This window comes from Neopsephotus bourkii, unplaced genomic scaffold (genome assembly GCF_033783945.1).
Source record: "Neopsephotus bourkii isolate Nb327-2 ecotype Australia unplaced genomic scaffold, CSIRO-AGI_Nbou_v1 NB_716, whole genome shotgun sequence".
Classification (NCBI taxonomy): Eukaryota; Metazoa; Chordata; class Aves; order Psittaciformes; family Psittacidae; genus Neopsephotus; species Neopsephotus bourkii.
This window is the reverse complement of record NW_026901215.1, coordinates 1,623,871-1,650,337: the sequence shown is the minus strand read 5'-3', so window position 1 is coordinate 1,650,337 and position 26,467 is coordinate 1,623,871. Positions and strand designations below refer to the sequence as shown.

The 26,467-nt window shown below is 47.3% G+C and overlaps 1 protein-coding gene across 1 annotated transcript; it reads right to left on the bottom strand.

The window, feature by feature from the left end:
* Positions 1-4,309: 4,309 nt before the first annotated feature.
* PURA (purine rich element binding protein A) lies at positions 4,310-25,020 on the bottom strand. The gene is given in 7 exon segments (XM_061354023.1): positions 4,310-4,874; positions 5,360-5,441; positions 7,296-7,351; positions 7,440-7,505; positions 23,833-23,914; positions 24,031-24,137; positions 24,139-25,020. Coding segments are annotated over 7 exon segments (1,308 nt in total). The 5' UTR covers positions 25,006-25,020; the 3' UTR covers positions 4,310-4,826.
* Between the last annotated feature and the right edge of the window lie 1,447 nt (positions 25,021-26,467).

Below are 26,467 nucleotides of genomic sequence, written 5' to 3'. Positions count from 1 at the left end.
CAGCCTTGGCAGCAAAGCCAAGGTTATTGTGGGGCTGCCGTCTGTGGAGGGGCTGCCTGCAGGGGCTTCAGTTTTGGGGGCACCTGAGGGCTCCATGATGCCTTTTACTCTGTAAAGCTGTGGTGCTGGGTTTGCAGTCCTGCTGCCTGGATCTGGCTCTACCCCAGGACCAGGGTACCCAGAGCAATGTTACAGGGTCTCCTTGCCTGCTGGGGGCAGAGTGGGACTGTGGGGCTCTGCTGGGGTGGCAGCGAGAGGTAGAAGATGGTGTTAGATGTTGGCACCAGCACTCTCCCATCTAACGGCTGTGTGCCCACAGGATGGACCGGGCAATCCCTCCCAGTCCCCAAAAAGCCATGGCTGGGATGCAGAGGCCATACCAGGAATCTGTGTATTCGAGCACTGTCTGCACTTGGACAGGGACACCATGGTGCAAGGTGGCATGCCTGGCTGTGACAGCAGCGGGACTCAAGGGGACATCTCCTGGCTCCAAACAGGGTCCTTCACTGAGACTTCACGGTGCTGTTGCCATCTGTAGCTCACCTTTCCCACCTATACTTTGCTATTGCTCAAACGATGGTGTTTCAGAAGCTTCTTTAGGTCCATGAATCATTAGCCCCTGGCAAAGCCACAGGTTTTTAAACCCCAAACCATCACTGAATGATTATTTGCTGTTGCTGTACCCACTATTACCAATCCCAGCACACAGAAACAGAGGCTGGCTGAGAAATCATCAGGCTGGAGGCTAAACTAAGGGAAGTCCACCAGAGAAAATGTAGGGCTTAGCGGCACTTAGCGCTATGGAGCACTATGAGGGTTGGGAGGAGAAGCACAGCCAGAGGGTATCACAGCAGGGCACAGGGATTCCCTATGTCCCTACTGCTCTCCATGGTGGGAGTCACAGCTCATCCTGCATGATGTTACTTTCAGTGCTAAGATCCTCTAACACCAGGGACTGTTTGCTCTTGGGGTACAGCAGCTCCTGTGCTTAGGGGAGCCCAGCAACCATGTCAGGGCACAAACTGCTCTTGTTACCATCAGGAGGAATGATGGTGCTTTTCCATGGCCATTCCATGGGCAGGTTCTTCCCATGACCAAGGTGAACAGCCTCAACTGGAAAACTTTGTGGGATGCAAGCTGCAGTGAAGGTTATAGCTGTGGTGAGCTCATCTCACCTGGCAGGGCAGGGAGACAGGGCTTGGGGGATCTCCTGCTTTCAGCTTTAGTGCAGTTCAGTTTTTGTGGTCAGCCCTCAGTGCTTGCTCCCCCTTGGGCAGCCATGGGTGCAGGCTTGATCAGGAGACCCTTCTGGGAGGGAGAGCAAGGGGAGGTGCAGGGAAACCAAGCGTCTGTTGTACAGGCAGTAGCACTCGGCTACTGCTCTTTCCCTCTGTTCACTGCTCTCCCGGGACACCCTTGCTGGGGGTCAAGCTGTTCTGGGCATCCATCGGCACTGAGTGCTCAGTGTCAGTGCTAACAGGAGAGACAGAACAGCTCCCCAGGAGCAGGCGGCTGCCTATAACCACCCTGATCAAGGCTCCAGAGCAGGTGGAGGTGTTTGTGCATCAGCTCGTCAGGAGGTGCAGAGCAATCGCTCACCAAGAGTCACATCACCTCCCTCCTTCCACCTTCCTCCTGGCCCCGTGGTGGAGTTCCCCATCCCTCCCTGCCACGGCTTTTGTTTCTCAGGCCTACCGAAATGCTGGGTGAGTTATGAAATGAGATACAGTAGGAGATAAGCCTCTCCCACCCCTCCTGTGGGTGGCTACAAATGATCAGGTTGGTTTCCATCTGAACAACTATTTGATGCTATCATCAGTATTGCTTCTCCCTTTTAAGCTCCTCTCTTTCCCCACTTTTAGCACCTCCATATGTTAAACTTGGAGAAACGAATCTGGGGTGAAATAATTCAGATTATGTCTTTATAGTTACCATGCTCTGCTGGGTTGAAAGGCTGAAGGGAGAAAGGGTTTGGACATGGATCAAGCTCATGTCTATGCCTCCTCATTCCAATTATACATCTCTTGAAATCAAGAGCAGCCTCTACTCCCAACACCTACATGGCAGTGCTGCGGAGCTTTCAGTTGGCTTTCAAGTCACCTTTCCATGCAAGCAGCCATCGTGGTGACAGCAGAAGTACTTGCTCTGGTTTCCTTTGCCAGAAAATGCCTCCCTTCTTTCTTCTGGAGTAACCCACTTCAGCCAATGTCCAGAGAAGACAGCAGGTTCTCAGCAATGCCAAGCAAGCCAGTGAGGAGGAATTGCTTTGGTTGGAAGCCATCACGTGAGGGAAAGCTGACTCAAGATGCTCTGTATCTGAGTTACTGGAGATTGCCCCATCAGTTACAAACAAATGGCACCAATTACTGAAAGCACCAATCCATGATCATTGTTCTTGTCTGATGCTTCAGTTTGGGTTTTAAGCACTGAAATGAAAAGAGCCAGCAGAGCAGCAGGATCAGAGCTGTGGGCACATCCCTGAGCAGGTCAGTCCATCCACCTTGTCCTTTCCCAGCCGCATATTAAAGCATCGGTGAAGCTTGAGCATGGTTGAGGCTCAGCAATGGGTTGAATAATTCCCTACCCTATGGTTCCTAATTCCTGATGCTAAAAAGACAGCGTGGGGGGTGGGACAGGAAAAAAAGCTAATGAGGGAATATTTTCTTCCAAAATAAGGCTTTGCATGGCTTGGCAAGGTTCAGAGCTGCTGTTTCAGCTTCTTCTCAAGCACCAACCATTGGCTAGGGCTCGGTAGGTATCAGTGTGAAGAAACATCCATCCTAAGTAAGTTCTTGACGTAACTCAGATAAGCATAGCTATTTTATCAGTCTGTTCGATTCAGAAAGCAAATTACTAGCAATACACTGCTCAGAACCACGTGCTTGCTCTTACAGGAGGAGAAGATGCATATAAATATTCAGGAGAATAAGCAAGAGCAGAATTACTTGCAGTGAAAGCAGCATGGTGTGCAGTGTGCTGTGATCAGTGAGGTGAAAGGCCTGGGGGGAGCAGGGGCTGCACTGCAGGGCCAGGGATAGATAGGTTAGGGCTTCCCAAACAGTGAGGGTGAGAGGAGTGGGAAGCAGGAGCAGTTGCACTGGGGACACTGGCTGTGTGCATGGAGCAGGGTCTGGGCTCAACACTCCCCAGCAGCTCGGGGGTGGTGGTGGTGGTGTGGGAATCCTGCCCTGAACGTGAAGTGTGAAATCCATGTCCAGAAATATTCCAAATGATGCATAATGTAAGTGTTTGTCGGGTTTTCTAACCAGGCACTGAGCACTGAGAGCATTAAATTAAACATTAGGTGACTTGGCATGCTGTACAAGAACGCCTGGGAAATGAGGAATGCGGGATAGATTGCATTATTTATAGTTTCGTTTTTTCCCTAGTTTGAACGCCTCTGAAGGAACGAGTGTATGCAGTGCTTAGAGGGGGACACAGTGTGGCCAGACCCTGCACTTGCAGCCACTGCCTGCTATTCCTGCCTGGTCCTTCTCCATGGATTGCTCCATCCAGCCTCTCACTAACTGCACTCCTGCTGCTTTCCTCCCACTGCCAGAAGCTCCACACGCTGGGCTGGAGCCCCAGTGCAGAACATCACCTACTCCATCCTCCACACCGGAGCAGCAGAGTGCTTCGGGGGCTGCACAACCAGCTCCCCACCTTGGGGAGCAGCCCCAGTGCTCCGGTGCTCAGAGGGGTGGAAACCCCTGAATTCACCTTCAGCCACGATGATGATCCAGAGCACTCACCCGCTTCTGCTCCTCATGACTGCCCATGGACACGAGGGCCTTGAGCAAGGTCATGGGGCTGGGAGCACGGGGCTTTCCTGCAGCCTTGTGACAGCAGAAAGCACGACCAAGCCATGCCAGAACTGGGTTTGACAACTTGTTACCTTGAAGGATGATGTTTTCCTTCTATCCCAGTGCTTTCTGCTATAAAATATATATCTATCTATATACATGCACCAGGACTCTGACGGGCGAAAACTGCAGCTAAGCAGTTCCATCTGCCGCAGGGCTTCCAGCTCAGAGCATCCTTCTCTGTCTCAGCACTGCAAGCAGTTGTCTGGAATACGAAGGGGCAGTCTCATGGCGTGGAGGGGGTCGCAGAACGTAAGCTAGCGCTCCTGCCAGACCTCACCAGGAGAGGCACACTCTGCATCTTCCTCAGAACCTTGTTTAACCCACAAGGATGCACTGAGAGGAAAAAAAAATGCTTTGGGAGGTTTTAAAGAACAGCATGAACTAAAAAAGCAGCTGCCAAAATTAATTTCCAGCATTAAAAATCAGCACTGATGAGAGCCATCTTAGATCAAATAATTTATTTAGTAATTCCATGTAAACACTTCAGATTTACTAGCAAATACAATGCTTGCTGTTCTTTTAAATAGATCATTCAAAAAATAAGAATCTATTATTAATGGCAGGTTGACTAGAGATCTCCATACTACTGTACAATAAGGAATTGGTTTTCTAATGGATTTAACATCGTGGTTTTTCTTGTTCTGCATCTGCTTTACACAAAGCCCAAAGGACACACGTTTGAACTGCTCCCTGACGATGCCACTGCGGACCGGGGTGTTTTGGGGAAGGTTCGCAGGCAAATCCTCCCATCCTGGCATTGGTATAAGCTGATGTGAGGGTGGGATGGCAGAACTTGCGTGAACACTGCTCACAAACACACGCCTTTTCAGTCAGAAAACAGAAAAATGAACGGTGGAGAACTTCTCTTTGGGATGTATAAAATCAACGAACTCCATCGTTGGCATTTACTTATCAACACAGCAGTACACATACACGTATCCACAGTCTCGGAAAAGCATCCTATGAGCTGGAGAAAGCAGTGGTTCTGAGGCTTGGTACACCAGTGCACTAAAACCAAAAGAATGATACCTTCTTACATAGTCAAATGAAAAATAAATATCTTTATTGTCTGCCTACTTTATTTCAGTTTTTCAAATAAATTTTAAATAAATCTGTACAAAGTATACTGTTACAGTATATATTTGTAAGTTAACTGAAAGGCCTAAGTGTAACAACACTACAATAAAGCAGTATAGATTGGCACATCTCTAATAAAGATTAACTTTTACACTCCAAAAATACCAGCTCCCGTGAAAAACCTTATATAGTTTTGGTATTTTTTATGCAAAACATATTACAGTCCAATTCTGCCCTGCCTTAAAGAGGAAATAACTCTTAATGTTTTTTTTGCAGAGAACGTGAACATCTTTATGCTGTTAAAGGGACACCATCAGAGTAAAAGAGAGAGAGAGAGAATGAAAGAAATAAAAAAGGTAAAAACTTTGGTCAAAAACTGGCAGGTTTTAGACTTGGTGCTCGTGTACCCATCTCACCGAGCGCTGGCTGCAGTCGGTGCCGCGGTGGCAGGACCTCTGGAGGCTCCTCGTAACAGGGATGCAAAGCGCTGCAGGAATGCTTCCAGCCAAAGAGCCAAACAAGAAAAGGATATTTTCTTTTACCCCTTGCAATTAAGAAAGCATTAACACACATGCACGGGGGCCAGTTTTGCTTCCCCTCCCCTCCAAAACCCCGAGAATCTGAGATCTGAGAGTGTCCCTTTGCTCAAAATAAAGACTTCTGTACTGTATAGACCAGATATTGAATCAAACTTGTTCACAGGGTGAAAGAGCCACATTGCCAAATTCAAGTTTTCAAATCCTACCGCAGTTGTTAAGATTCCTGAGCTCTTGGAACCTCCTAATATCTCATTAAAGAATTCCAAACTGGGAATTGGGGGATAAATACAGATTAAGTTTTCTCTCTTTAATCTTTCCAGGGATAGATTAAATCAATGTTTACATGAGGAAAGTTAATCTTACATTAGAATGTAATGCAATATTGGCTGCAACATAAACCTATAAATAAATCAACTACCATAGATTAAACTCTGTTAAATATTTCTAAGTTAATAAAATATTGACAGTATTATAAAATTACAGTATTTACAATAAGAAAAAATCTAGACTAATATATACCTTTAACAGATCTCTTCTCCAATTTGGGATTGCAATGGAATTACGTATATATGAACAATGTATTAGAAAGTTGCATTGCAATTATCTTTTTTTTTCCATTAGAGCTAGAGAGGGTGATCTATCACTGCCTTGGACAAAAAAAAGAGTGGCTTCTGATGGTGGGGTGCAGCTTTTGAGTACCAAACTGGTAACAGGAGTCCTCCGCAAGACGTCTGAAGATAAGGTAGGACCAGCCTCAATTGCTCAGATTAAAGTTGTGTTACAGAACTGCCAGCAATCAGAACCACCCAGGCTGCAAAAGGGGAGGAAAGGTAGTGTTCAGCTCAAAGTGCACAGCTGGAAGGGCTCCCCTCACTCTGGACTCCATCTAAGGCTGCAGGAGCTTCAGCCTGCATCTGAAACCTGCAAACCCCTCAGCTTTGGTGTTCATTAAGAGGAAAATAGACACTGGTGCTCCTTAAAGGGACATAGTTAGGTTGCAGCTAGGCTGAAAGAGCTCTCGCCAACCACATACGATACAACCAGAGTAGGCGTTTTGAGATCCATTTTGGCTTGCTTTGTTGGGAGGTTGCATTTTGGAAGAAGGCTTTATTTGGGGTGTTTTTGGCATTTTGCTTCCTTGGGAAAAGAAAAACTGGCTGGGACCATGCAGAGAACTCATTTTCTATTCCTCACCAGCTTCTCTGTTTCTGGAGTATCAGCGCAAGGTGGTTGTGTTTGGGTCGCAAACACTTGCACAATAATATAGGAGGCTTCAATGTTCCCAAGGGGATTTGTCTGGGAATAACCAAAACTCTGACAAAATGACCTAAAGTGGTTCCTGTCATTAAAAGTGCAGCTGCTTCTGGGGTCTCAGACACCTAGCAATGTCCTTTTAAGGATCAGACCTTGCACTTGCCCTTTCTCCCAGCCTTGGAGGAAGAGTTTACAACAAGTTCAGGAAGGGCAATGTTCAAACTCTCTCCCTCCTCCCCACGTCACGCTTTGCAGTAAATCAGAAAAAAAGGGGGGGGGGGGGGGGAAATGATTTTTTCCGACTCCTTTCCCACCCTTCCCTCCCCCAGTCCTGCTCCCTGCAAACCAGCAATGGCATTTCTCAGTGTATATTTTGGGATCATTCATTTCCTCAGCCCCAAGCCTGAAGATGCTTGTGAGATGCCTACCCACAGGCTTCAGAGAGGTGTTTCTACTTTTGTGGGGGTTCTGCCCATTCCTGCAGCTGGGAACACCTCTGTCCTTAAAAGCAGGCTTTAAAATGGTAAAAGAAGGATTTGTAAACTCAGGTCTACGTTACCAACAGAAGGCTCTAGGTCCTGCGGGCTCCATTCCCAGAGATGCAGAGCAGGAAAACTAGAAAGAAAACTTGGTACCTTTCAATCACCTGCCAGGTTGTACTGTGGGGGGAGTGGGGAACGAGAGAGACAAAATGACAACTGACCTTATAAACAAAGGTATGTTTAGGGCTTCTGGTTTCAGGAATAAACCGATATTTACTGGTAAAAGTCTGCCAAGAAACAAAAACAGAAACACAGGATTACTGGTAAATATTGGTTTATATGGAGAAGTTTAAGAGAAAGAAAAGAAATCATCATGCTCCTGATCTCCATGTGCTCCTGGGCAGGAGCCAAGAACTGCCCCACAGCATCCCTGCACTCGGCAGCATCCTTGGCACCCGGACACCTCAAACCAGAAGCCTTGTGTTGAGAGGAAAGTTGTGCTTATTTCCTTTACTCCTCTTAAGCTACGTGATTCTTTCTGGATTCCCCCCCACCCTCCTCCTCCTCCTCCAGGCTGGTTCTATGGGGGTTTGGCTCAGGAGATGGAAAGTCTTCTTCTGAAACCACTTGGAAATGAATTTGTACATAATATGGTACCTCATCACCAAGGCTGCTGGTGCCTGAGCCTTGTCCCTCCCTGAGATACCATAAAATATACAAGACTGAGTGTATATTTTAAATAAAGCATTTTCTTGTAAGTGGCATAAACCCATTCATTTTATTTACATGCTTATTTATTTCCAAAAATAGAGTTGGTCCACATTGGACAAGAGAAATCAAGAAGCCATACAGTAGAAGAGTTAAAAGTCCAACATTTAACCAAAGTACAATGAAATTCCAGAACTCTGTGGCTGGCTTGAACCACAGAAACATACACATGAGCCACACAGACATTTGTACATAGAGCATTATATTACCAATAATATTTGCAAACATGAGGTCAAGATGGCTAAAAACCCAGCAGAACCAAAGCAGGGGTCATGGCTGAACAGAAGCGGGTGGTGAACGGCAGTCACTACCACAGGTAACACCGCTCTCCAGAGGTTTTGCTTCACTTTTTGTGGTTTTAATTTAACTGAGAAGAAAGTCCTAATTTTTCTGCCCTGGGGATCACAATTGAGGACACAGTGAAATCCAACCACATGTAGCTCCCTAAATGCACACGGAGCAGCCGGGCAATCTGTGGGCACCATCACCCACGGAGATCTTGTACCCAAGAAGATGCAAGGAGCACCAAAGAGCCCTGGGGCTGGCTGTGCTGGGGCTGAGCTCTGCTCGGGGGACAGAAACCCAGCCTAAAACTGGCTGGGTTTGATGCCGAAGCAGGGTAAATCTGCAGGGCAAGAGCCCCGTCCCGTCTGCCCAGACAGACCGACCCTGCCTGCTGCTGCCTGGCCTTAAAGATCACCTGGAAAAGAAAAAGTAGGTATTTATACCCTTGTGGGGTGCTGTGGGGTGACTGGAAAGGGTCTGGATGGGGTAAGGATTTCCCTCCCTTGCCGTGGGCAAATTTTAGCATTAGTAATTCCAGTCCCATCTAGTTTTTCTGGAAGACCACAAATAATCCAGCCTGAACAGACCTACGGTGTCTTAGAGGATGTCGCACCAGACATGGGGGAAGTGATTTGTACTCAAACAATTTAACTGTTTTAAATTAAAAATAATAATAATAAAAATGCTCAGAGGCCTGATTAACAGCAGAAGGAATTAAAAAAAAAAAGGAAAAGATACATTTTCTCTGCAGTATGGCCTGGTTTATCTATTGCCTCACTGTGATAATATATCAGTGTCTCCAAAGGATGGAAAAACAGATTTAAATCTGTATGTTCTCCTGCAGAAAATCACAGCAAGTAAAAGCGGGGGGGAGACAGTTGTAGCACTCCTGGTACTTCCAAAAACAACACCTTGTATGGGGTAGAGCTGCACTAAAAGGGTATAAATGAATTTTCCTTTTTCAAGTCATCTTTGACACTCACAATATTAAGCCTACTCCAATGTGAATGCTAGTATAGAGCTAATTTACAGAATACCAACAATAATTATCTGTACCTAACAGGATTTAAAGGCAAGTATACTCAGTACATTTAGAAAATAAATACTATTACCAAAATGCCGGACCTTTGACAGCAGTTAGAACAGAAGCAGCCGTGCAGTTTGCTATGTGGACGGACAGCCTTTAGCACAAGTCGCTATTATCATCTGAGCCTGTAACAGACAACTTTATCTTCTGATTTGTCTCCTAGAATGTTTCTAATCTCAGATATGAAATACATTTTAAAAAAGAGATGGGCCTGATCCCGTGCAGTTGGGTACGTACAACGCTCCCCAATGAAACTCAAAGCCCAAATTCCTAAAGAGAGAGCACAAGAGATTTTTGTTCTTACATCAAATAGCTATCATGCAAGCATACCACAACATTTTGATATTAAGTACTTCAAAGTCAGCTGGTACAATTTAACTAGAAGTGAGCAATCTCATTAAATCGGTATTTCTAAGGGGAGGGGACAAAGGTTGCATCAGTGACAAGCACCAGATTACCAAGGGAAAGGAGCACAGGGGCACCGCGAGGGTCTGATGAACCGTGTCAAGGGAGAGTTCATGCACCGCAGCTTCTCAGACCTCAGCACCTACTGCTCTAATACACAGTTATTTTCTATGGCAGCTTATAAACCTTCACCTCATTTGCTTTTGCTACCCAGAATTCAATATTCTTCTTCCTGAATGAGCAAATCACTTAAAGCCCAGCAATATTGTTGGAGCATTAAAGACTGCCTTTTTCCCCCCCGTCCATTGTCTTGCATTTCCCAGAGCCGGCACATACTGTTGCATGCTTAGAGTACCAGACCTCATCATGATCTTCTGAACTTTCCAGTCACAGCCAGGCTGAAGTAACTTTTATGGTATAAACCAACTACTCTGTTCTTTCATACAAGTACAGGATGGTTTAGGTTGGAAGGGACCTTAAAGCCCACCTAGTTCCAACACCCTGCCATGGGCAGGGACACCTTCCACTAGACCAGGCTGCTCCAAGCCCCGTCCAACCTGGCCTTGAACACTGCCAGGGATGGGGCAATTTCAATTACTAATTCTTTTATCTAAACACTAACTCTAACTGAAAGCCTTGAGGTGGCTGCAGTTAACCTGCTCCTCTTGCAAAATCCAATGACTTATCAAAGCACTTACTCTTTGGTACCATGATCTAATAAAGACAGGGAAGGTGGGAGAAGTGAGTGTATTTGCCATGACTTCTAGACTTTCAAGGAACCTAAAACCAAGCTAGAGCAGCAAAGGGTTGCTCTAGCTCACACCAGTTAGCTGTAGGTCCTTCTAGGTCTCTTGGGAAGAGAGATAACAGGTCTGCACGCACACACACACGACACCAATCCCTCAAGAACAGTGCCACAATGAGACCTGGAAGATGTTGACCAGTGCTCTTTCCCTGCTCTTTCCCTTTCTGCCCATTGCCAAAACCAAGATCTTTTAGGTTCTCCCTGTTAAAACCAAAAGAAAACAGAACATATCCTCCACATCAGCTGTTGAGGCATGCTCTGGGATTTCGCAGACCTGCAAGTCAAGCTCAGGTTAGGAACCTGAATGGGAGGGTGTCACGTTAAAGGAGGAATCTAGATGCCACACTACCCATTACTGTGGGCTTCTTTCTCCTCTGCCGTCAACCAGACTTTGAGTCCCGGACCTAGATGGGCTCACCAGAAAAGTTCAGTGAAAATCAACCCTTCTCCACCTGGCATCTTTGGTTTTAATGAATCAGTGTTTTCCACAGGAAACTCATTTGCTCAAAGGCTGAAGACCTACTCAAGATGCAGACCTGGAAGCCTTCAATCACCATCTCCAACTAGACTTCTGTCTATCTTTTGCTGCCCAAGTGATCAACATCAGCTGCAAATAGAGAAGGACTCTATGATATTACACTTTTCATTACAAGCATAATTTTTGAGTGCCTTCTGGGGAGGACTTGATAAAACCTTTTAAATCAACCAAATAAAGATCAGTTGATTCTCTACCTCCGACTGCTTGTCAACATGTTCAACGATTCTGTTAGATTACCCAGAAAACAAGATTGATCATAGAATCACAGAATGGTTTGGGTTGGAAGGGACCTTCAAAGACCATGTAGTTCAACTACCTTTCTTTGCAGACAGCATGTGGCTTTCAACCTATCACATACTGAAGAGTTAGAGCACTTCAGTTTCTCCTTCTCAAACCAGAATGCTGGGTTGCTGATCTGGAATTCCCAGCGCCCCGTTTAATACTTTAATTAAAAAAAAAAATACTAATCTGACATTAGGATGTTAGCTACTTATGGAGAACACCATAGTTTTTCTATGGTAAAGCTAGTTTTTAACAGCCCTATTTTTGCTAGTAATATTAGCATTTCAGTCTCAAGCTCTTTTACAACTCCTAGGTATACCTGTTGCTTTTCCACTTAAATTCACTACTTTGCTCCAGCTTCTCTGCCTCAAAAACTAGAGTTCATAGGGAGGTTCCTTATCTTTACCTTCCGAAAGGACAAGGTGATGCACAGGCAGGCTCTCAAACATGCCCTGTGCTCCAGAATGACATGGAGAAGTCACTTAAGTAGCATGAAGTAGTGCTGAAAATTAACTGTGCCTTCAGTCCTGAACATTCAAGGTTTTGTCCCCAGCCTTCTCTCTGACACACTTAAGGCAGCGTTTGCTCCCTAAGACCCAGGCTCTTCAAAGCCCCTCTTAAACTGCTTAATGTCCAGCTCACAGGCTGCCTGCCACACAGCATGGCTCTTTCAGTCCACTGCAACAGATGGACTTCTGTCTTTTGATGGAGTCTTGCTGGACTCCAGAAGTCCCTTCCTTTATAGCTGATTTCCACTTCAGCTCTGAAGCTCTGCCTAACTCAAGCTATCTGTCCAGGTATCTTTCCAGGTATCTATGGGGCTGCCTTGACAAGTCTAAGGACTCTGTTTTCCTGATCTTTTCCCCTGCAATGTCTTATAGCACAAGACTCATTTTTAGTCCAACACCTTCCACCCCTGAGGATGCTGAACCTGTAATTGTACTGTGGTCACTGACTGCTATTAAATGACTCAACAGTAATTATATCTCAAACCAGTTTTAGTCCTAAATCAAGGCTAAGTCTATACCAGGTTGGTACAAGAAATGATCCCTCAAGTAAATCAAGATGCTTGTTCACCAAAATGCTAGCCAGCTTCTTCCCGAACAATCTGGCCAGATGGCATGGACATAATTGAATTTACTTGTTCATACAGGTTTATGAAGACACATGAGCCTCATTTTCTCCTCAGCCCCATAACCTCCTTCTTGTCTGGAATAGAAAATTTCCTAATACCTCCATGTCATTAAAATATGAGATTTATACCCAACATAAATTTGGCTGTGTGGTCGTCACTGCTCCAATGTCCTCTCAGATTTTACAGCAACTTGTCAGATCTAGTGTTCCTTCACACCTTTATGACCTAGAGTGCCTATTTGGTATAGTTTGATGGCAGATAATGCAGTATCTTACTGATTTTCATCACCACCACCCCCACCCCCCTTCTTGTTTCAATCACACCAGCTATGCCAAGGTCATTCTACACCACTGAGCAGCCTACAACTACTTTTGTTTCATGTTTCCATACTGGTATACAGATACTTTAAGTGTTTGAACCACAAGCCCTTTTCTTATCCCAATCTGCAGCCCAGCAGCTGGTTGTCCCTTCCACGTACTCAACTCTGCTCTCAACCTTCTTGTTCCCTGTGCTGAGAAGCTGCTCCTTGTCCTCCAGGAGAAACAGACACGCAGTTTGTTCCTGCACTCCTGTTTGGTACCTTTGCCTTCAGGAAAAGGTACCACTACGCCCTAAATTCTGTCTTCTTCCAGGCACCCAAATACCCAAGCATCCAGCTTCAAGGATGAGAGCCCCAAGCACTCTGGTATCTTCCAGGATCTACTTGTCCACTCAACAGGTAACTCATCACAAGGGACCTCCCAGTCACTGGGAGCAGAGCCTGTATTTCCCAAAGCCAAATTCTCTGCCATCCTAATCTCTCAGAGCTACTGCCCCAGCTTCTGGAGGCATCTCCAAAACAGAGAACCACTTTTCAACCAAGGCTTTAGTATTAAATTATACATTGCCCCTTTAATCCTGCCCAGTTGTGAGTCAAGTTTCCACAAATGAAAGGCAAAGCAGCCAGCACCGAGGTGAGGAGGGACCACAACCACCTGAAGATGATTTAATGCCATCTTGCCTTTACCAGCTCAGCAACTTTGGCCTCAAGACACTTTCTGGAGCTTGGACAAACTCCATTTGTTGCACTGCATAGTATTTTATCAGAACATAATCACTCGTAAAGTGTGTCCTCTCTGCACTCCTGTGTGCAGTTCCTAGTGCAATGAAGTCAATATTCTTTGATTCCCACAATCATGCTAGGATTTTTACTTTATGACCACATAAAGTCCATCTTTAAACTAAAAATAGACTGTTAATAGATTCTTTTCTTTTAATTACTTTAAACCACCAATTAGAGACTTTCACTGGACAAGGCAAGTTATATATAGCCATGCAGAAGCCTGCAAGGACTCATTTACCGGGACTTTTATTGACAGCTGTTTCTCAGAAGCCAACTTCTTTTAGTTTAAAGATCGAATGAGCCTCTGAACGTGGCACTGTCAAACGACCCATCCACAAACCAATCTGTCTGCATGTATGAAAACAGAGATGACATTTACATGAATTTGCAGTGCTCACTTCAGAATTATTAATGCTAGAAAGTTAATTTAAAGCCTCTAGTCCCTATTTTGCTCAGAGACCTACCTGCTTGCCCTTCAGCAGCCCCTGGCAATGCTGATCCTACTGCCATTTATTATTTAAATAACACAGTATCTTTAACAACAGGAAATTTTGACCCCATTTATAACTCGGCACCTGACAAGACACCAGCTCCTTCACCTCTGCTGCTGCTCACACAACATGATTCTTAAATTGCTCTGCCCACACAGCTCCTGATGAGCCAATGCTACGTTGCCAGCTCTCCTCAGCATCACTCGAGTGGGAGGTTTAAACACCGTATCTCACTAAACCCTTTATCCACGCTTCCTAGTCCCAGCATTTCTTGAAGTTATCAGCAGACCAGCAAGCTTTCACAGTTCACCTACAAGTGAGACAGCTGGACCTGCTTCTGCTAGACCAATGTGGAAGAGCTGGCCCTCGGAAACTCACTGCCCATCTCTTGATCCCCTGGTTAGTTTTGAGGACCAGCTGATGCCATCGTGCTGATGAACACTCCCAAGGAGCTGCTGGTTTAAGCTCCTCTGCCAATACTAAATACTCGAGCCAACTGCAAGCCCAGGCAAGTTCTAAACCTCAGGAGACCATAAGTAATAAACCCAGCAACTAGAATTGCACTCACAAACTGGTGTGCAACCAGGACAGAGCATGGAGAAATGAAGCATACTGCCTAGTAAGGCAGTACAGCAAGGCCAACCTGGGGGAAAGACACTCAAACCAAAGCAATGAACCTTCAAATATCAGGGCTGCTGCAAGATGTCTTATCCAGATAGGTGCTGGCCAAGATGTGCAGATGCTGTCCTGCACTCTGGCACATGCCCTTCTACCCAGATTTAGAACAAAACCTACTCCAGTTTTTAACCGGGGCTAACACAGCAATGGAAGGGCTCTTTGGATGTGATGAGCACCCAGTGACTTGAGCTCAAGTTGCACATCAAGACATTCACCAGCAATGTTAAAAACTGCCACTGCTCATCTTCTCCACCCCCAGCTCCCAGCAATATAAATTACCCAGGCATATATCTGGTGGAGATACAGCTCCTCCAGACGCTGCATGAAGCCTGCAGCTCCATCTCACCACTTGCTACATCAGCACAGCTGATGACACAAAGCACCAGAAAACATGCCCATGCGGAGCAGCCCTGCAGTGGAGACCCCATAGCTCACGTGTCCTCACATGCCAGCTCCGAAGCCTGTGGTGCCACTGCTGGCCACTCTAGAGCATCGGTCCACTGGAATGATGAGATGCCCCTAAGAGCCCAGGCTTGGCTCCCAGACCTTCCTGCAAGCATGACAGTGCCATTTCACAGTCCAAACTGCTGACATGTGTCAGTGAGACAGGATCTCCTGCAACAAGAGCTCACCCATGGGGCTGCCGCACAGTCTCTGCACCATGTTCAGTATAAAATCCAAACTCACTGGGGTCAACATGGTCACAGGGATTCAGATGCCATTTGCAAGCCACCTTTATGAGCAGCTCTCTATAGAAATCAACATGCTGACCAGGATGACAGCTCAGCATCTAGAGGTTTTCCCTTAAAAGCAGTCTAATCTCTCCAGGCATGCACTTTGGCTTCCTGGCAGCACGCAGCAAACCAGATCCTCCCAAGATCTCACAAGGCAAGAGGGACATACCCTTCCATGCTGCAGATGTAACTCCACACCTCTCACCTCTCCAGTCTACAACAGAAAGAATGAAGCTTTTCTTTGCTTCCTGCATATTTCAAGATAGTGTTTCAAGAAAAAACCCTTCTGTACCACAGCCAGGAAGGCTCAGCTCAAACTCCCACTGCCAGTGTTGCAGCCAGTCCTCTTTTCACTTCGGTCTCCTTTGTGAAAGACATTCCTAAGGAAAGGTTAAGGTGCGTATTTTTGCAAAGCTAATGACAAGATGGACAGCAACCCAACTGATGACCAGCAAAGTCAAGGAATTATCTGAGTTAAAACCAAGTTACCTACTGGGGAGATCCAGAAGATGCCCATTCAAAGCAAGCGCTCTCCCAGCTGATGGATGATCCAGAAAGGAGCAGAAGTATGCCATGTGTCATGAAAATAAGCCTCAAGACAAAGAGGTGCAAAAACTGTCAGCCACCTACACAGCAGTCTCCTGTTTTATCCAGGGCTACATCTACATGAGCAACCAGCACAGCCAGAGCCAAGTTCAACAGCAAAGCAGTCACACTCCGGACCTGACAGTCATGTTATCTGTGTTTTGGAGACTGTACTTTCCCATTGCTTGGTCTGACCTAATGCCAGCGGTTGGTTGAGCTTGTCTTTAGGCTTAGTTAAACTACAAACAGATCAGGCCATGTGCTCTGAGACAGCTCCACAGTAAAGCCAAGGTACATCATGCAGAGACAGGACAGCACTCAGCAACTGAAGCTCACGCCTGACTCGAGCTGCAAAGCCACTGGAGACACCACCTCAGCCTCAGAGATGTATGGTGCAGGGTCATGGGCACCCAAAATGAGACAATATCCAAACACAGGCAAGCCCTACAGCCAGCCTGAGCTGACCTTCCCCTTGGCTGGGCATGGTGCCTTCCAGAGCAAAAGGCTCAGGACCACATACCCTCTCCAGGCGAAGGAGCTCCTGCAGTACTGATCCGCAAAGGGACAGTGATGCACTGTTTGGGGACATCCAGACATTTGCTGTGCCTTGTTTTAACCAGTCAATGCTCAAAAGACAGACAGCAGGGCCACAAGCCCTATATCTTTACCTTTTCTCACTTTATCTCCAGCTGACACTCTTCCATGAGAACATGCCTCATTCCTCACCGTATAACTTCAACTTTTCTCCTTCTGTGATATTTTCCCTCAAACAGGCTACACAACTGTTTACTATCTTTACAGTAACGTGCCCTGACTCTCCCAACACACACGTCTGCTTGTCTGGCTTCAGCCATGTACAGACACCATATTGCAAAGATGGGACCAGCACAGATGGGACCAGGAGAGCTGCCCCAGCAGAGGAGCTCAGCCCCACGGCCCCTGGGATCAGCTGCATGACCCCCCTTGGCTTCCTATGGCAAAAGTGCTGCAAGAGCTTCTGTTATCTGGCTCTGACGGGCCTCTCCACACCAACTACCACCCACCCCGAACACCAGCCCAGATGCTGCAGCACCCGAACAGCAATCAAGGCACCTCTCAGCTGCCCACCCCCCTGTCCTGCTCTGACAGCCTCTTCCTATGCTTCAGACAGACAACACCTTCTCTGCTGTGACTGCTGGGAGCTTCTACCCCAGGACAAACTTTTTTTACCAGGCTCGGAACCCCCCTGAGTCTGCTGGCTCAGGAGATGTCTTTGTTAGTGGGATGGCACCAAACCCATTCATCCTTTCACCTCCACAGTGCTCCTCCAGCAGCAGCTTTTATGCCATCCAAATTGCAATACAATATCCGATGTACCATTGAAAAGTAACTCTGTGAACCCCTAAAAGTGGATGACTTGGTGTTTACTTCTGTCTGCTATCTTCAGTCCTGCATGGACAAGCAATGCACAGCCCAGTAAGGCCTCATAGCCCACAGGTGGGATGCACTGCAGACCCCTGGGTAGGCTGACTTTCCCCCAGACTCTACTGCTGCTAAAACATGGTCCTGCTGGGGACCAAAATGCACTGAAAAGAAGTTACAAAGAAAGATAGGAGGCTAAGAGAAACTCCCAAAGCAGACCCAAGATCAACTGGCATGAGCGATATAGGAACAGGGATGCAGCACGGCTGATGGGAACAGAGCATCCAGCTCGACTCCGGCTGCCACATGAGAGGGTACCCTTCCCATGCCATCAGACCATCACCATCACAAGAGATCCCACTTAGACAAAAAGTGCCATGAACTTCAGGTCCAAAAATTAGGCTCTGGTTAAAACAGGCTTTTTAAAAAGGTTATCATTTTGAAAGTCCACTTGGATTAACCTTAACTAGCTTAACTATATATATTATTAACTATATATATATATATCCTCGCCACGTTCGCAACCCACACACAGCATTCTGTGGTGCCAGCGAGCTGCATCACGTGCAAGTGAGCGGAGTAAAAGGTACCACAGGCTTGGAAAAAAGCTCTGGGATGAAATTATCCTTCATTGTTGCAAGTGGCAACGGCAGAAGGAATCAAGAATAAAAATGGAACTCTCTTGTTTACCTTGTCGGCTTTGTCAAAACATTTTGACAACGCTTTGCATGCACCCGCTTCTCTGTTCTGCTACCAGAAATTCAGATCCTTTCACCTAGCTTCATATGTTACAGAAGAAAGCAGAGGAGAGTCAAACTTTCAGGGAGAGAAGTGCATGTGCAAAAACTACAAAGCCCAGCACGAGATCTTAAAACTACACCAGACTCCTCTTCGAGAGAGTCCAAACACCCACATGGACAGTGACCCTTCAGTTACACAAACCAAGCTGTAACAAAGAGCAGGCAGCCGGCAAAGAAGGATAGTGAGAAAATAAAAGGGAAGTTTGGGTAAGCCTGACAAAAAGCAAAGGGAAGAGGGGGGGAAGAGAAAAAAAGAAGAAAAAAAAAGTGCAAATCAGTATTTTAAATTTGTGCCTAAAAATAAACCCATTCTTGACGGAGTCGATTTAGCGGAGAAACTGCAGTGCTTTAGGAAGAGCCCTGCCTCCCAGCAAGCAATCCCAGCCAGCAAGAAGCAGGTTTCTGAATGAGCAAACTGCACACTTAGGGAAGAATTCGCTCTCGCTGCCTTTCCAACACACCTATGAGAGACTCGCTTCCTACCCACTGGACCAGCAAAACCCAGGAAACTGGGTGGTCCTAGTTACACTTTGAATTTTCGTGTTTCACAAGAGCCCCCTCCAAATGTAAACCTGTTTTGGCATTCTTGTACATTAATGTCATGATTCTCCAGTTGTAGCTCCCACAACTTCTGCCACAGACAAGTCAATCAGATTTGGTATATGCCCTGGAAGGGGAAATGGGAGGTCTGGGTTTAAAGCAAACAAAAAAGAATCGTGCCAGTGCTCTGCAAGGTGCTGGATCCAACCTCGGTGGATCTGCTGAAGTCTTCAACTCAAAACACTTGGTGATTTAAATTAAGGTAAAAAACCCAACAGTTTAACCTATTGAACTTAGAGAAAAGAAGGAAGCGGCAGACCTTTTAGGAAGAGAGATAACGTGTACAGGTGCAAAAACGTGATGTGCTGTAGTTCACCACCTTAGGAGTAATCAGTTTTGCTTGGTTTGGGTTTGGTTTTCTTAAGCACTTCCCAAAGGGTGGCTCGAGAGTTCATGGGCACCAAGGTGGAAGCATGAAGTGAAGACATGCCAAAAACGTCAGGTTTTCATAACCCCTTCTTGAAACAGTGCACCGTGGTTCTGGTAAAAACGCATAGCTACCAAATCTCCACTGACCGTGGGCCACTTGCCTACACAACATCAATTTGCAGCCTCAAAGCTGACGTTTTTTGCCTTCTCCTTCCACCCACCTCCCCAGTTTTTTGTTCCTTGGGAGACATACAGCGCCAATGCATTAGAACGTACAAGAAATGAAAACAGTGAGTACGACTGATATAGATCCATTGACTTTTTATTACAAATGTAGTTGATCACTTGGCTTCAAAAAAGTTTAAATCAACCCCTGTTTTCTGTACGCCAGTACAAAGTAAAATCTATTTTACAAATTAAATACCTAAAAATTTGACAAAAATATTAAAGTTTGATGGAAAAAACAGTTATAAAAATCTTAAATCCCCCTTTAAGAAGGTAAGAGATAACATCCCCTCCCAACCCCCACAGTCCTGTTATACAATATTAATAATCATTTTTCTTTTTAGAATAGGTAGGTATGTTATATCTTGCTGTTAGCATACAAGTCACTCTAATAGCTTTATCTGTATATACTCCAGTTAGTGCATGAATGTCATCTGATTGAATATAATCAACTATCTTTAACTGATCCCTAATTTACATTTCATAGCTTGCATAGTTTGAAGGGACAAAGGTTATACTACAGCTAATCATAAAAAAAGGTGGTTACAGTGCTATTTGTAAAGGCAACAAAGTAATTGCTCCCCCCCCAAACAAAAAGATACCAGTCGGCTCTGGGCAGGGGTTCAAGTCACCGGCCACTCTCTCCCTGCTGCATGGGACCACCTCTGCCTTTTGCACCCTGCCCATAAGGGCAGCCCCTCTGCACCTCACCACGGTCCCGTGGCAGGTTGTGAACCGCATTCCCACCAAGCACATTTCAACCCCTGCGAGGGATACGCAAGAAAGTGACACTGTCAAGTATTTATTTTGTCTTTTTTTTTTCTTTTTCCCATTTTCCTGTTTTTATCAATTAGAATTTTCCAAAGAAGCTCTCCTCTGCATTAGGGATACACCGTGCTGGAAGCCTAGCACCCTGCCTGTTACCCCACTGCTGAGCTGCTGCCCATGGGCATGGGACCCCCGGCCCCAGCACCAGGATGGGTCCCAAGAGGAAGCATGATGAAGAAGCAGGAACCAACAGCAGCTCATTTTGGTTCTTTATTATTTCACTTCTCAGAGACAGAGCAATTTTCCTCTTTTTTTTTGGTATTTTTTTATTTTTTTTTAACAACAACCAAAAAAATACTTTAAATTCGGAGCACATTTCTCCATTAGCACAAAACCACTTACAGGGTGGTTGTATTTCAACTGTAAATTACTTGACAGTGTCCTTTTAACTTAAAAAAATAAAATAAAATAATGTCAGTATTGCAATGAATTTCAAGTTTTCTTGCATGTAGTCATTATAAAGTAGTTTTTATCATGCTCTTGGACCTATTCTACAAGACATTTAAAAGCATATCAGCAAGGAAAATATAAGGCATACTTCTCAGGAATTAGGTATCTTGGCACATTTGAGCATACTGTCTTATTTTAAAACAACACATATGGTCAAATATACCTTTCTTCTTCTAACATTAAACAGGGTTTTCTGTACTTTGTTTTAAATACTGATATATCAGAGCCTTGGTAAAGTACCGAGCACCTCTGGGAAAAACAAATAAAAATAAGCAAAAAAAAATAAACCAAACCAAAAAAGAAAACCAGGAGCGAAATCCCACGAACCTTTACAGTCATTTTGTCTTTCAATTAGCATCATTCATCAAGTCCTAGAACATACATAATGTGCATTGAAAGAAGTAACACAAAACCCCTATGAAACACGCAGAAGAAACCCAAAACGAGACAAAAACTGACCACGAGTTCTCAGACACTGTTCACAGAACTGCCAGGGGGCTGTACTGGTGGGACTGGTTGGACTGGAACCACGCGGCCCCTGCGCTGCTTGAGTCAGCCGGATCCCGGGCAGGATCCGGGCGGCACGGGTCGGAAGACCCCTCGTTGGCCATGGGAAGCTACAGGAGGACACTCGCTGCGCTCTCATCGCCTCCCGCTACTCATTGCTGGGCACACGCCGTGGTGGCATGGAACTACGAGCACCGGCCCGTGTCCGTCGGCAGCGCGACAACTTTAGGGAGGGCAGTGAACAGCAGGACCGAGACAATCAATCAGTCAAGTAGCAAAACCAAAGCAATTCATGTCCTAACTACGTCTAGCAGCATGGAGAATGCAGTCCTGCACACATCACAGTTGAAGTACAATAACCGATGGAACTGCCCATCCAGAGCCTCCGATTCAAAAGCAGGTTATCAGACAAATGTGTACATGTAATTGAGAACCATGTCAAATGTCACATTACGCACTCCGAAAGCTTATTTTACTACTGGGAAAGAGGAAAGTGCACATTAAAGCAATATTAAACATTTCCAGTGATTGTTTAAAAGAAACAGAAACACCTCGCTACCGGCAGCTTATAGTTAACTTTCTGTGAACACCAACAGCAAAACTTCTGTCAAGGGAAATAATGCAGGGTACAATGGAGACAGCTTGTTTGGACACTTACAGTACATCTCAAAAGGAAAAAGAGAAAGGGAATTATAAATTCAAATGGGCATAAAAAGACAGCAGGAAATAAAATTCCTTATAACAAACTTCTTTCTTTTTGTTTTTCTCCCCACCCTTCCAACACTCCATCCTTGACCATCAGTAAAGCAGCGCAGCCGCTAGGTCTACCAGCTTTCAAAACCATTAACTACTGCATCCCAAAAAAACTTTTTGAGTGGACCAAGATCCTAGTTTCTCTGAAACGCTGTCTACTGCATTCCATCCAACAAAAGAAAAGGAAAAAGAAAGAAAAAAAGTTTTGTTTTCACTGTTTAAGGCATCTTTTTATAACGTTTTTCTCTTCACTCGTAACGATGATAGTCATGCAGCACTTTAATGATAAAAATATATTACTATTTTACTATACAGCAGCAAGTTAGTCAATTAAAAGCACACCGACTTTTTTAAAAGGAAAAAAAAGAAACAAAACCAACAAAAAAGAACAACCTGTAGAAGTCTATTATTATTATTATCATCATCATTATTATTACAAACAATTTCAATTTGGAGAACACACCTGGACAGCTCAGTGTTCTGACAAATCTGCCTTTCCCTACCCTAGCCTTCGAGCAGAGCCCGCAAGTGCGCACGGAGCTGCTGGGACAGGGAGGGGAGGGCACAGTCAAGGCTCGCCAGGTATGTAGCCAGTAATAACTAGCACCAGAGCTACATGGAAATCCGTTACAGACACACACCGGCTTGGCTCTCACTCTCAAAACCCCGTGGCTCAGTGGGGTTACTCTGCGATGGCACCGCTCTGATTTCTACCAGCCTGCAGAAGTTAACGGCACTGGCAGGGGGGTCCCAGCATGGGTTCAGACCTCGCACCACATTAGGAGATAAGAGACAGTGCTCGTGCCAGTGGCGACACAGAAAGACTTGCTACCTGCTGCCCAAAGACAGGTCGACTGGAAACCGCTGCACATCAGGTTAAGTACTTTTAAGTACACAGAATAAAAAAAATATATATTATGAACAATACAAGTACATCTCATATACACAGCAATGACAATAGGCCTACTCAGCTGTAAACCAAACAGGTGCAGAAAAAAATTAGTACGGGAGGAAATCCTTTCCTTTTTTTTTCTCTCTCTCTCTTTTTTGCCTTTTTTTTTCTTTTTCTTTTCCTTTTTTTTTTTTTTTTTTACTATTTGAATAACTTTGGTTCAAACGTAAAAATCACAAGTTAGCAAATTTCATTTAAATGCCTTTTTTAATAATTTTTCTTCATGTTCACAGAAGTTTCACTGACCATTTTTATATGTTTAAGGTCCAGATGCAATGCATATTGTATAAAAGAGAGCACTTATTGTTTACCTTGCATGAATTAAACCTACGTACCTTTTAACTCTACAAACTTCTGCATAACATTTAGACAAAGCTCAGACACACAGCATGCCTAGCCCTCATATATATATACACATCTCTAATCACAGGTATATAGGGTGTCAAATATACTATAGTAACCTCCATGTAAGGTTTGAAATTTGGTAACAAAATGAGAAGAAAAAACTAAAAATATTATTTTACGTGTTCTAAAATATCTCTTTTTTTTTTTTGTGCTAAAGTCAAATGTTAGCTCAACATGAAAAGGACTTTTTTATATAATTCAGCAATATTATAATCTTGACCATTTTTGCAAACACTTTTAATAATAATAGCTTAAACGTGTACAAAAGTTCTCGGTTAATTAGGGAAATAAACACTCAGTTCTTTATATTTTTAATCAAGTAGGAAACACAGTTCATATATAATGTTATTACTTTTTTTTTGACTCTTTTTTTTGTGTGTTTTGTTTTGTAATTTTTTTTGTTTTTGTTTTGTTTTAGCAGCTGCTTACTGTTTGATACGGTGGGTAAAGTGGAGGAACATCCAGCGATGGGTGGCGGGTCGGAGGCGCTGCTGCCGGGCGGCGGGCGGGGGGCGCCGGGCGGGCGGCGCTGCCGGGGGGGGCTCCGGGCCGAGGGGAGGGCTTCTCGCCGCCGCCCCCCCCCCGCCCTCCCGCCGCCCCCCGCCCGCCCTCCCGCCGGCGGCGGGGCCAGTCCTCGTCCCGGGGGGCGGGCGGTCAGTCCTCCTCGGGCTCCTCGGCCTGCAGCAGGGCGCCGGGCGGCCCGGCAGCGGCGGCGGCGGCCTCGGCCTCGGGGGGCGGCTCGGCCCCGGCGCCCGCGGGGGGGGCGGCGGCGGCGGCGGCTCGCTTGTCCCGCTGCTTCTCCTGGATCTTCTTCATCTCGTCCGAGTACTTGCAGAAGGTGTGGCCGAACTTGGCCCAGACCTTGTAGGGGACGGTGATGGAGTTGCGGTAGGTGGGCTTCACCTCGCTCACCCGCATGAAGACACCGTACTTGTTGGAACCCACGTCGAAGAAGAAGCGTTTGTTGTCCACAGTCAAGGAGGTGCCCTCGGGCAGCTCGGCCGGCTCCTCCTCCACCCCGTAGTCGTCGATGAGCTTGGCCAGGGCGTCGCGGAACTCGATGAGGCCCTGGGCCGGCAGGGCGATGGTCTGGCCCTGCGTGGAGCCCAGCCCCGGGCCGCGGTTGACGGTCTGGCGGACGCGGAGGAAGCGCCCGCGCTGGTTCTCCTTCAGATCCATGTAGTACTTGCGGTTCTCCCGCACCAGGAACTCGCTCTTGAGCGCCCGCCGGGGCTCGTCGGCCGCCTGCGCCAGCTCGGGGGGCTGGCTGGGCCCCAGTTGGGCGTAGTGCTCGATGAAGTCGCCCAGGTAGTCGCGGAACTCGACGGCCACCGACATGGAGAGGGTCAGGCGGCTCTTGTTGCCGCCCGCCCCCACCTCAGCGATCTTGAGGAAGCGGCCCTTGGCGTTCTGCTTCACGTCCAGGTAGAAGCGCTTGTTCTGGATGTCCACCCGCTTGGAGGCCAGCTCCTGCGTCTCATGCTGCAGGCCGCCGCCCGGGCCCCCGCCGCCGCCGCCGCCGCCCGAGCCCGGCCCCCCGGCGCCCGCCGCGCCCCCGCCGCCGCCGCCGCCCTGCTCGCTGCCGCTGTCTCTGTCCGCCATGATGCCGCCGCCCGCCGCCGCCGCCGCCGCCGCTCGGCCTCGGCCGCCGCCGCTTCTCTCCCGGCGCCCCCCCCGCGCCGCCGCCCGCGCCGCCGCCTCCGCCGCCGCCGCCTCCTCCTCCTCCTCCTCCTCGGCCGCCCCCGGCCGCCGCCCGCCGCCGCCGCCGCTCCGCCCGCCGCCGCCGCCGCTGCTGCAACAGCCCCCGCGGCCACCAGCCGGCCGCTCTCGCGAGATCTGCGGGAGCGAGGAGAGGGCGCGGGAAGGCGGCAGAGAGCGGCCCCCGCCGCCGGCCGCCCCGCCGAGCCGGGCAGCAGCGCCGCGCTCCGCCACCGCCACTGCCACCGCCACCGACACCGCCGCTATCACCGGCACCCGTGCCAGCGGCGGCTCGCCGCGCCTCCCGCCTCCCGAGCGCCTTCGGGAGGGGTGCTCCCGGGAGGAAACCGCACGGGAGACCGGGAGCAGCGGGGTCCGCCAGCCCGCCCATCCCGGTGCAGCCATCCCTGTGCCGGGGCAGCACTCAGCATCGGGGTACCGGGCGGAAGGGCTTCCCGGGTGGGAGCGTGGAGTGGGATGTGTATTTATTAAATACATTATACTTCCACGGCGGGGACCGGGAGCTCCGGACCAGACGGAGCGGAGCGGGAGTGGGGACCGGGTTTGAAGGTGCCGCAGGTGCCGGCGGGCAGTGTACCATCAGCATCACCTCGCAGAGCCCCCCCCAATATTCCCTCGCAGCGAACAGTTGGCTTTTTATCCAAATGCTGCTCTCCGGGGCGGTTTAGAGAAGATCTCTGAGCTTCCAGTCCATATTGCCAAACTCCGGATCCCAAAACCTGGATCCCAAGCCAGCTCCACCCCAAATGAGGATGCTTCCCCCGATGTTGAGGGCTGCCGAGCAAACTGAGTTTGGCTGAAGGCCCCTTCCCGGCCTGCTTCCCTGCCTGCTGCTCCCAGGACACCGGGTGCAGACTTGTGTGAAAGGCACCGATTTACCTCGAGCATCCCAAATCCCTGCAGGCGCTACACAAGGCAGTCCTGCTGCCAGGCAGGTTTAATGGTGGCCTGTGGAGGGCTCTGCACATTCATCCAGGAGAGAGTTAAACACGTCTCAGGGCCTTAGGTGTTGCTTAAGTGTCATGGGAGGGACCCCCAGGCTGCCCCATCGTTACGATTAAAGCCTTGGTTATTACTGACTCCATGGGTGATAAAAAAAGAAGGAAAGCAGCTTCCTTCCCACCCAGCAGCCATGTTTCGGAGCTCCAGTGGGTTGCAGCTTGCAGGCTGTCAGCAGCTGTATGTTGTATGACAGAAAGGCCCCAGACACCTGGGACACACTGCTTTTCTGCCTTTCATCTCACCCGGCCACAAGACCTCTCCCAGTGGGCCCCCGGGTGTGGGAAAGGTGCAGCCAGGCCAGGGCTGAGGGCTGGTGCCCTTGCAGTCCCTCACTCTTGATTTC